The 12,258-nt window shown below is 43.5% G+C and overlaps 1 protein-coding gene across 1 annotated transcript in view; it reads right to left on the bottom strand.

Moving 5' to 3' along the window:
- The window catches only part of COL6A1 (collagen type VI alpha 1 chain), an 81,091-nt gene extending 69,556 nt beyond the window's left edge, over positions 1 to 11,535 (bottom strand). The window contains exons 1-4 of the mRNA XM_084820351.1: positions 11,204 to 11,535; positions 9,172 to 9,301; positions 5,712 to 5,912; positions 753 to 912 (exon numbers count right to left, since the gene is read on the bottom strand). Of these exons, the coding sequence (XP_084676477.1) occupies positions 753 to 912; positions 5,712 to 5,912; positions 9,172 to 9,301; positions 11,204 to 11,312 (600 nt within the window). The 5' untranslated portion in view covers positions 11,313 to 11,535. The remainder of the gene's footprint in view (positions 1 to 752; positions 913 to 5,711; positions 5,913 to 9,171; positions 9,302 to 11,203) is intronic.
- Between the last annotated feature and the right edge of the window lie 723 nt (positions 11,536 to 12,258).

Raw genomic sequence — 12,258 nt, 5'->3', positions numbered from 1 at the left:
CAGAAGACAAAAATTACTTCTAAATGAAAGCTGTTTCAGATTTCCTTCAAAGGTACAATCGAAACACTGGGGAGGGGTATAGCAGCAGCAGCAGGAGGCTCCAGCCCCCAGTCTATATGCAGTCATTGCAAGGCCTGAAAAGACTTCTGCACATATAGAAAGTTCTGTACATTTTCCAGGGTTGTCACCAATTTCTGCCCCCACTCCTGTCATACACTCATTATATGGGCAAAGGAAGCCTCAGTGGCAGGGGCACGTGCAAAGGTTTTCCACAGCTATATTAACTACTTTCGCCTGAAGATTTGCAAGACACTTAAAAATCTGACCAGCCATTTTGTAGGAATTATAGTGTTAGGTTTTTTCTATATTTGCATATTAATATATTTATTTCAGTCTGTCTATCTATCTATCTATCTATCTATCTATCTATCATCAGTCATCATCTCCTGGTCCTAAGGCATATGACATATTATACTTCCATACCTATACAATCTGGCCAGCTTAACTTTCTGTTAAGTCACAACCCAGGAATCTGTAGTTGAACAGCATAATTTTAGGATATGCTGTATTTCAGAACTACTGGAGATGATTTAGAATTTTTAGTGCAAAGGCTACCACTTATTTTCCAGGACAATGGGATACTGAGAGCCAAAGAATCAACCAAATCCACTAACTATCCTGCTCCTTCTTCGATTCCCTCTTTTTATTGACAGCAGTTGCTCTAATAACATCCATGTGTGTGTATTTCATACCAGATGGTTTGGAGATATGGCGATGGAGAACACTTTGATCCCCAGATGCTTTGCTTCATTGGCAGCATCTTCCAGTCCCCCACAGGGCTCTTTGTAGCCTTCCAAGGGATGTCCATCTGTCACCACAATCAGGTATTTATTTTCCTTCAGATGAGACCCTCTGGAAAAATTCAAACCAGCTACTGATGAGCAATCCATACTGTCTCTATAAGTACATTACTCCAACACACAATAATGCTAAACATTTGCCCTGGTGTAGATGCCTATTGCATGTTCCATCATCATAATGTCTCATTACACAAAATTGCACTGGTTTGTGTTAGCTGATCAACTTATCCAACCAATGGAGTTTTAATAACAGGCTAGAAGGGTGACCAACCAGTATATATTTTTAAAGGAGATTCTGTATAGTAAATCTGTTGCCAAGAAACCAAATGAAGGTGGTAAGTGATGACATGGTGTTGGTGGACAGTGTGACAGGATCAAGCTTACAGTGTTTTCATACTGTCTGCTTGGTAGATCAAGAATCAACTCATTTTAAGAGAAAAATAATATATTGCATTTCAGAAAGAGCATTGTAGCAAGACAGAGCTTTCTCTGAAATCCTATTTCCTAAGGGATCCTTAATGACTGCAAAATTCTTTGCCAAATAGTTAATGGGGAAAATGGATGGAGTGCTATAAGCCCATGTGGTATAGTGATGAAGGTATTGGACTTGGGGGAGATCTCCATGACAATGGAAGGAGAAGTGAATGGAGGATTACCCAGATTTTTCAAGGAACTGGCTTTGGTCTGTGCAGGGACCCACGAATGAGTGCACTACACCTTTATAATTCACTTGGCAGGAACATACTTCCAGGTGGGGTGGGGGGAATGGAACTGAATGTCATCAGAGCATCTGAGTTAAAATATATGGAGCAAAGAATAAAAGGAACCTGGTGGTCGGCATCTACTACCGGCCACCTAATCAAGGAGAAGACAACAATGAAACTTTTGAAAAGCAAATAGCCGATGTTCCAAGGAAGCATGATGTAGTAGTAATGGGGGACTTCAATTTCCCCAATATTTGTTGGGAGACAAATTCTGCAAAACATGGCCCCCTCTAGGAAATTCCTGACTTGTGTGGTGTATAACTTCCTCCTACAGAAAGTAGAGGTAGGAACTAGAGGATCGGCTATAATTGACTTGACCCTAACCAACAGAGATGACTTAGTGGATAAAGTAGCAGTTACAGGAACTCTGGGGGAAAGCGACCATGTTGTTCTTGAGTTCATGGTTCTAAAGGAAGCAAAAGCCAAGTGCAGCCAAACCCTGGATTTTAGGAAAGCTGATTTTAATAAACTCAGAACAATGATCAGTAAGGTCCCATAGCAAGCGACTCTAACAAGAAAAGGAGTCCAAGATGTGTGGGAGCTTTTAAAAAAGGAAATTCTCAAGGCACAATTACAAACAATTCCAACAAGAAAAAAAGGTGGAAGACAACAGATGCCAGTGTGGCTTCACAAAAAGCCTAGAGATGACCTGAAAACAAAAAAGCACAAATATAGGAAGCGGAAAGAAGGCCAAGCAACAATGGAAGAGTACAGGCAGGTAGCACAGAATTGCAGGGATGGTGTCAGGAAGGCTAAAGCTGAGAACGAGCTGAGGTTAGCAGGGGATGGTAAAAGCAACAAAAAGGCTTTCTTCAGCTATGTGCAAAGTAAAGGACAGAGGAAAGAAATGGTGGTTCAGCTATTAAATAAGGATGGCAAAATGATAACAGATGACAAAGAAAAGGCAGAAGTGCTCAATTCCTACTTTGGCTCAGTCTTCTCCCAAAAGAGGGTCTATGACCCCCCTGGCAAAGGCAAGGTACAGGCTGAAGGGGCAGGATTGCAGCTTGAGATGGATAGGCATATGGTCAAGGAACATCTAATTACTTGGAATGAGTTCAGATCTCCAGGGCCAGATGAACTGCATCCTAGAGTAATAAAGGAACTGGCAGAAGAGCTCTCAGAGCCGCTGTCTATTCTCTTGAGAAATCATGGAGGACGGGGGAAGTGCCAGATGACTGGAGGAGGGCTAATGTTGTCCCTATCTTCAAAAAGGGTAAAAAGGAGGAACCTGGGAACTATGGACCAGTCAGACTGACATCAATCCCTGGGAAAATTCTGAAGCAGATTCTAAAGCAATCTATTTGTAAGCACCTTGAAAACAATGCAGTGATTACTCAAAGTCAACATGGATTTGTCAAGAACAAATCCTGCCAGATGAATCTGATCTCATTTTTTGATTAGGCAACCTCCCTTGTGGACTGTGGGAATGCTGTGGACATCATATACCTCGACTTCAGCAAAACTTTTGACAAAGTGCCCCATGATATCCTGATGAGCGAATTAGGTCAAAGTGGGCTAGATGAAACACGATCCGGTGGATCCACAGTTGGCTACAGAATCGGACTCAAAGACTGCTTATCAATGGGACCTTCTCAAACTGGGGAGAGGTAATGAGTGGGGTACCAGAGGGCTCAGTCCTGGGCCCAGTGCTCTTCAACATTTTTATTAATGACTTGGAGGAGGAGGTGCAGGGAATGCTGATCAAATTTGCAGATGACACAAAATTGGGAGGGATAGCTAGTACCTTGGAAGACAGAAACAAAATTCAAAGTGATCTGGATAGACTGGAGCGCTGGGCAGAAAACAACAGAATGACATTTAATAGGGATAAATGCCAAATTCTGCACCTAGGAAAAAGAAACCAAATGCACAGTTACAAGATGGGGGATACGTGGCTCAACAATACTACAAGCGAGAAGGATCACTGCATTAATAGAAGCATAGCTTCCAAATCCCGGGAAGTACTAGTTCCCCTCTACTCAGCACTGGTTAGGCCTCATCTGGAGTATTGTGTCCCGTTCTGGGCACCACACTTTAAGAAGGATGCAGACAAGCTGGAGAGGGTTCAGAGGAGGGCAACAAAGATGATCAGGGGACTGGAAGCAAAGCCCTATGAAGAGAGACTGAAAGAACTGGGCATGTTTACCCTTGAGAAGAGAGGACTGAGGGGAGATATGATAGTGCTCTTCAAGTACTTGAAACTTGAAAGGTTGTCACAGAGAGGAAGGCCAGGATCTCTTCTTGATCATCCCAGAGTGCAGGATGATCAAGTAGGGGGAGTGAGTCTGACTTTGAATGTCATCCGTATAATTAAGGTAGATTTCGTTTATGACCCCTGTCAATTAGATCATTAGGAGATGTGTTATTCCAGACCCCCCCCCCACGCGCTTTTAAGCAGATGCTCAGGCTGGTCGCTTTGGCTGGGATCATCGTCTTTAAGATCCATCTTTTAGAGAGCAGTCCTTTGGCCCGCTAGACACTGTTGAGCAGTATAGACACTGTCTATTGGAGCTCGCGTTCTGAGGTCGGTTCCCAGAAAACCGACCTCCCCCCTTGTCCACGCTGCCTCGGAGCACAGTTACAAGATGGGGGATATGTGGCTCAACAACACTACAAGTGAGAGGGATCTTGAACTTGTTGTAGATCACAAGCTGAATATGAGCCAACAATGTGATGTGGCTTCAAAAAACGCCAATGCTATTTTGGGCTGCGTTAATAGAAGCATAGCTTCCAAATCCTGGGAAGTACTAGTTCCCCTCTACTCAGCACTGGTTAGGCCTCATCTGGAGTACTGTGCCCAGTTCTGGGCACCACACTTTAAGAAGGATGCAGACAAGCTGGAGAGGGTTCAGAGGAAGGCAATCAAGATGATCAGGGGACTGGAAACAAAGCCCTGTGAAGAGAGGCTGAAAGAACTGGGCATGTTTAGCCTTGAGAAGAGAGGACTGAGGGGAGATAGGATAGCGCTCTTCAAGTCCTTGAAAAGTTGTCACAGAGAGGAAGGCCAAGATCTCTTCTCGATCATCCCAGAATGCAGGACACGGAATAATGGGCTCAAGTGACAGGAAGCCAGATTCCAGCTGAACATCAGGAAAAACTTCCTGACTGTTAGAGCAATACGACAATGGAACCAATGACCTAGGGAGGTGGTGGGCTCTCCCACACTGGAGGCATTCAAAGCGAGGCTGGACAGCCACCAGTCAGGGATGCTCTGACCTGGATTCCTGCATTGAGCAGGGGGTTGGAATCTATGATCTTGTAGGCCCCTTCCAACCCTACTACTCTATGATTAACCAAATAACATTTTCTAGCAAGTTGCTGTACATGAATTTGTGTGTGTGTGTTTTCTTTTCAAATGGACCTTTTAATAATTCTGAATTAGGCCGGGTGACCAGATACTCAAGTGACTGAAAGCTCTTTTGTATTGTATAATCTTACAAGGTTGTATGATCTTAGAAGGGGGCGTGGCTGTGAGGGGGCGTGGCTGTGACTGTCATGAAGGGACCCTCCACTTCTGAATTTGCCACTACCCTACTGCTCGCAGAGCCTCAATACAGAGTGGACCTTCCCAGGGCTTGCCTCAGTCCTGCTCACAAGCAGGGGCACTTGTTTTGGGGAGTGCTCCTGGTCGAGTGCTTGTGACGTGTGTGCATGTGTGTGGGAGTGAAGGGGGCCTTTGAGGGGCACAGATGTACATCAAGGAATGGAATCCATAAGAAATAGTAGAGAGTGCTGAAGAACAAATGTATCCAAGACACATCTGAAACAAAGTAGCTTCTGAGATCTCACATTTCCAAAGTTTTCTGCATACACCGACAATGAAAGGATAGGAATGTGCTTTGTTTCAAATTCTGCACCAGAAATCTGAACTATAATTTGTTGCAAAATTGTACCCAGAATTCTAACTATCTTAAGATTTTTGCTTTCTATAGTTAATAGGCCTATGTGGACAGGGCAGCAGTGGCTAGCTCTCAGAGGCATGAATGGCTCAGTTCGCTTGCCGGGCTGGCAGGCTGTTAGCTCTCCTCCCCTCACTTTTCTCTTCCTCTGTTGACAGCATGAGAAAATTATGGTTCCCACTTACCCAACGAGTAGCTCTTCAATCCCTCTTTTGATGGCACAGTCCGTGTAGGTTCCTTTCCCAATAGAAACTACTGAAGACACTCTGTTCTTCAACTCAGCTCGCCCATTGGGCATGCGGGTGAGTTCCTTGATCAGCTCCACCTCGTCACTGTAATGCAAGGCTCCAGCATTCCACACTAAATTCCGGTCACACCGATAGTATCTGTAACGGAAGGGAGAACACTTCCTTAGGTTTTGCACCCCTGGCATGCATGTGCGTGAATGCATTATATACAATAAAGCAATTGGCGAGACAGGAGTATATGTAAATGTTTTAGTTTTTATCAAATGTTTCGGCTTCTACCTGGGATGGGTGAACATGTGATGTTCAAGCTCATTGAGCTCTTCCAAATTCTTCGTCAAAGCTCATTTCACAACATTTTAGATCAGGAAAACTGCACATTTTAAAAAGTGCCTGTCCAAAATGTGCACTTTTCTCCCATAGGCTAAAGCATGAAAATACAGACTGGGGGGCGAGTGCACATTTGCTCAAGTGCACACTTGCACAAGTGTGCATTTTTTAAGTGTGTGCTTGTGCAAGTGTGCATTTTTGGAAGTGAGCACTTGCATAAGTGCGCACTTTCAGGTACAAACGCAAGTTGGGGAAATTGCTAAAATTTCCCAGGAATTGTGCTCCTGCTCATGTTCATGTTTGGGGTCATGAACAGTTTGTGTTGTTCGGTGTTCACCTGAATAGTGAACAGAAACAAAGTTCTCGTACACTCCGACTTCTGCCTTCATCAGTGACAGTTAATATACGAACAGAAACAGAGCCCTGCCCCCCACACCCCGTTATAGAATGTTAGTGCTGTGGATGGAATTCCCAGGGCATTTGGAGTCACTGTGTCCAATCTGTAAATCCAAATGTTTTCCCTTGTTTTAAGGATTGCTGGATTAGATGGTAGTTCTATTGGAAATATGACCATGTCTGAAAGGCCATCCTGTCATTATGGCTCACTTGGAGAAGTTTCAGGAAGCCTTTAACTGTCTTTCCCACCTTTCTCTTCTCTCTGACTGTCAGGGCATAGATTGTATGTTCAAACAATAGTAATTTCATCAGTAACCATGTAAATTCTTTTCCTTGGTCCCATATCACCTCTTTTTAATCCTTCATTGTGAGGGATTACACCCTCCATTATGAGATGAGGTCTAATCTTTTAATACCCAGAACTCAATTATCTTTCCTTTAAATTCTCATAAATCAAATAATACTATAATTATTTGAAAATTATTGAAAAAACAACAACAAAAGCCTATCAGCTAAACTTTGAATTTTTTTCATGTGAAATTGCTGAATATTAGGGATGTACGAAAGTCACTTACCTGATCCCGAAGCTTGATTTGCAGTGGGGGGGAGGTGCTCCGCCCCTCCCCCAGAAATTCTGGCCGGGGGGGAGGTGCCCCATCCCTCCCCCCTGAAATTCTGGCTGGGGGGGAGGCGCCCTGTCCCTCCGGCCGCGAAACCTCCTCTCCTGCCGGGACGCAAATGGCGGCGGCCGTAGCCGCTGCCGTTTGCGTCCCTGCAGTCAGCCGTGATAGGCTACGTAAACATTTACCTAGCCTATCACGGTGTTTTTTAAAAATCTAGCCGTGATAGGCTACGTAAATCTTTACGTAGCCTATCACGTTTGTTTGTTTTTTGTTTGTTTTTATTTGGAAATGGCAGCGGTGGCAGCCGGTCGGAAGACTGGCCGCAGCCGCCGGAGCTGCCACTGCCGCCAGGGACATTCGAACAAGGTAAGTCCCATCCCGGGGGTGGGGGCGGGGGGGGGCAGACCGTTTCTCCACCAATTTCGGGGGGCCGAATGTGCTGGCATTCGGCCTCCCCGAGATTCGTGGAGAAATTCTCTGACATCCCTACTGAATATTTGCAAAACCTGTGAGACATTACATGCAATCCCTGGTTTGACAGCTACTACAAATCTGCAATGATCAGTATTAAGAGGGACATAGTTGTCTGCTTTGCTTCTTGCAGCCTGCATGGGGAACCTGCAGCCCGAGGGCCACATGCAGCCCTCGGTCTAATTTCATGCAACCCTCATCATCAACTTGCTCTCCAGACACTGCTGGTTCACTCTTGCTTTCCAGCTTGCTCCACTACAAATTGCTTGGCAGATGGGGGTTTAACCCATGTCCTGCCTCCTCCATCTGTTCTGGCAGAGTCAGCTCTGGGAAAGTGGGCAGCACCAAACATAAACTGGCTTTCAGGCCAGGCATGGTGTGACATTGCAAACTATTGTATTGTATCAACACACACACACACACACACACACACACTTGCGGGACATAGCCAAAGCAATGCAAACATGAGAGGCTTCAAGACAGGATTTCATAATGTACAAATTCAATACATGATGGGATCTAGAGTTGCCAGCCATTTTTCAACTAGTTTGCTCCTATCCCTCTAGCAATGGCTTGGCATGCAGACTTACAGCAGGCAAAGCTTTTCTCATCAGTTTATCTCCATGCCACACAAATGCTTCACGACTTAATTTCTGCCTCTGAGCCTGAGGCTGCCTTTGAATGTTAATGGTTAAAAGCACCAAAAGGGCCAATAAAAAGGCTGACAACCCCAGCCCCCTTCACGATGTTTTCCTCTAACCCTGCAACAAGGAAAATGTTGGGCCAGGGCTACTACACACCAAGCAATTTTAGATGCATTTAAAAGTATGTGTCAGACAGGCATCTGATTCAGATAAGCAGTAAATGCAACAATTTTGAAAAACAAATATTTGAGCTATTAGAGTTGCCACTTCTTTTTAAGAAGTCTTGCCTGCCACACAGAAATGTAGCTTTCCCCATAACTTATCACCATAACTTATATTTCGGAATGCTGTTACAGGCACAAGAGCAGGGTCAATAAAAAGGTAACAATTTCATCCATAATAAGATATGAAAGATGCCTTCCATGCCCTTACATGAGTGTGAACATGTAACAGGGAACAGAACATAAAATAGTTCTCTTACATGGAAACTTATGACCAGCAGACTTTTAGAGCAGGCATTTAAAAAGGGAATAGCACCACCACCACCTGCAGTTTAGAGCCAGAGAGTGCAGAACATCCCTCTCAGTCTGATACTTAGGGGAAAGTAGCAAGAACCTCAAGCAACTGCTAGTAAGTATAAAACCCACGTAAATATATGTTTCTCAGAATCTCAGCTGACGTTTTCATGCAGCCCTCAGCATCATCTGGCCCTCCAGAGTCTGCTTGCCCATTCTTGCTCTCCAGAGCACTGCTCTGGAAATCATTTTTCTTCTGCTTCAGGTGTGTGTGTGTCTGTGTGTGTGTGTGTGAGAGAGAGGGGGCGGTAGACAAGGGATGGGATGGCACAGTGAGAGAACTTCCCAAATACTGGTCCAATGTAGCAATGTTTGTTGTATGACTTCCAAGTGCAAGAAATATCACTTTATAAATATATACCTGTCAGTTAATTTATCAATAAATCGGTTGGTGAATAGCTTGATCTGATCAACCAAGGCCCCAAAAGGCTTTATCCTTAAGGCAACACTCTCAGAGGTATCCAGGACGAAAAATAGATCCACAGGGCAATCTGTTCAAAATCAGAAAGAGACAGTTTAAAAAAAAGTGTACCTTTTACAAGATCCTCCAGGAACTCTTAATGCATCATGGTGACACCTGAGTTATATGGAGGGCATTTGTACTGTAGCAGCTAAGAGACTAACAATACAATCCTCTGCATAATTACTCAGAAGTAAGTCCCACTGTGTTCAGTGGGGCTTACTCACTAGTAAGTGTGCTTAAAGTTGCAGCTTAAGCTACCAATCAGGATGTCCTGCCTCTCCTGTGAATTTGTTTGGTGGCCTAAGACAAGTCGCTCTCCCTTAACCTCACCCACCCTTCCATCTTCTATATGAAGATAAAAATAATTAACCAACTTACAGGACCATGGTAGAAATCACAAAATAATATATATAAACACATTTACCTATGAATAAATCCAGACGTGTAGGCCACAATCCAGAGGCCCACATGACTAGCTCTGTACACCCAGGAGGGCCTGCCCCTTGTGTTTCTCAAGCATCACACATACAGACCACCGGACCACCCCACAACACATGGTAACTTGCTTCTGAAACTCAGAGGAGTTTCAAAAGGAGTTTCTGGCATGAGGATCTGCTGTTAAAGGGAAAGAGAAGAGAGCCACTGCGCATGCTAGAAGTACTGTCCCAAATCCCAACATCTTTACTATGATAAACATCATCTATAACATATAACACACATCAGAAATGGTCACTAACCCTGTGCAGATGGTTAATCTGTGTGGATGTCTACATGTGGAGGATGGGATTGGAATTGTACCTGCTGATCCCATCCCCTTGCCATTCCCCCAAACTCCATGCACTCAAGGTGATATCTGCATTGAGGGCCTATGCACAAAGGCTCTGAACACACAATCCATACCCTCCAAGAATGGAAGGTGTAAATTGCGCAATCACAGAGCCTGTGCACATGAAGTACACCCAATCTTGCAAAAGCCCCTGTGCAGACATCACCTCAAATATGGGTTTCAGGGGCAGGGCCATCCATGTACACATGTCTACACAGATATCAGAGTTCTGAAAAGCTCTATTGCCATGTTTAGTTGATAAGACTCTGCCTGAGGGATTTAGTACAGCATTCCTTTCAGAGGGAAACTGAAAAATTTGAAGTCTGAGGTAGAATGTGCCAATAGTTACTTTGCGTAATATAAATAGATGGATACAGTAAACATTTACTACGCCAAAGGAATATACAAACCACCCTTCTTTATTGTTTCTCTTTCACACCATTTGATTTGAAACAGGGTTAAACAAAAAAGGAAAAAAAAAATTTTCTGCCTTTTTAGCCTTATTGTTCAGTGTTGAAAAGTGGTCACTTCTGAGTATTCATTTTCAAGGTATTTTTATCATGAGAGTTTGTTTTATCTCCAAACACATAATGCTCAGTACTTGGAGACTGAAATTATTTATGCCTATTTCTTCATCAAAAAAGGGCAGTATAATTATTCTCAGCAATTCTTCAAAGGGTTGTTTGACACAAAAGGGGAATACCACTTTGCTGTTTTGAAACTCTAGTGAGGTATTTGCAGAATATTTTAAAAATGCCACAACATACCTTATTTTCTTTATATGCTGCCCTGGTTTATATTACAACAATGTAACAGAGAGAAAGTCCTCTGATCAAAAAGTAAAAATAAAAGTCTGCATGATGCATGCCCCTTCTTTGCCATCATGGCGAGTATACCACTATCCTATAACTAATTTTCATATCTGTAGAGTTCTGATAAACTTAGAGGTTAGCATGACAAGTTAACTGAAAAGGTCTGTTCTGAAATAATACAGCAAATGCATAACTGCATTATGGGCACATATATGTAGCTAATCGTTTCAGCGTCATCAGAAGGCAGACATATGATAGGAGAAAACAACACATTATGAAAATATATTCTTACCTTGAAAAGTTACCATTCTGTTGGATATTTCTGTCCCTTGACCAAGTACCCTTCTCAACAGAAAACAGTCCTGAAGCAGGAAGGTGAGGAAAAAGTAGGCTAACCTCATCTTGCAAGGAGCGTAGTTACCATTTACCGAGGCTTGAAGTCAAATGTGGGAGAAAGGGGGTGTGTGTGTGTGTTAGAATCAGAGGGAGACAATTTCTCCTAGTTGGCAATTTTTTAGTAAGTTTCTACTCTGTCCCTGAGTTTAGAGTGAAGGGAGAAGGGTAGGGAATTCAGGCGGAGAGGAGGTTGTGGATGTAGCAGGAGCTGGAGCTCTCCTTCGTTCCAGAGGGGAGGGAACACACAGTGTGTTTCAGCTGAACTGCAGCACTAGCTGGTGAGTCATGAAACAAACCAGCCCATTTTGAAAATGTTGTTCGCTCAGTTCAGTTGTGCCGTTACTTTCCTCAAATACAGTTGTGCTTCTAGGGGTTGTGATTTTGAACCAAAGCATAATTGAATTTCATTACAACATTATTTGAAATTGAATATTTGTTATCTGCCCTTATATATTTGCATTGGCTACATTGCAGCCACGGACTTTAAGCTAGGTTTTTGTATAAGGTCTGACACTATGATTCTGAATTATCTGATGAAGCATCTTGCAATACTGTAAGAGGAGTGTTTAGATGGCTAATGGGTAAAATGGGCAGCGTTGCATTACCATGACGGAACTCTCATAAGAATATTTAAGATAATAGACTTGAATCCTCTTGTGATAAACTCTTCTAGTACAAGCTACTAAAACTGAATTTTGCATGCTCATGGGGGAAAATGGGATTCATATAGCTGGCCCCATTTCCAGAGCAGCTGTACTGTGTTTTGCATAGACTTACAATTTTCTGTCTGTAGTTTACAGGCCCATCTTGGATACATATCTCTCCTGGAGCACTAGCTCTAGGTTTCCAACTGTCAGGATCAGCTGGCAGCAGAGTGGAGAAAGTAAGAGGCAATTGTGTCATCCCAGGTCCCAGCATGACCCCATCTTCTCCTGGCAGCCCACTGGTTCC

This window comes from Heloderma suspectum, chromosome 1 (genome assembly GCF_057233095.1).
Source record: "Heloderma suspectum isolate Gila_16-S chromosome 1, 16-S_ref, whole genome shotgun sequence".
Classification (NCBI taxonomy): domain Eukaryota; kingdom Metazoa; phylum Chordata; class Lepidosauria; order Squamata; family Helodermatidae; genus Heloderma; species Heloderma suspectum.
Note: the sequence above shows the minus strand (reverse complement) of the source record. Positions and strands in the feature narration are given on the sequence as shown.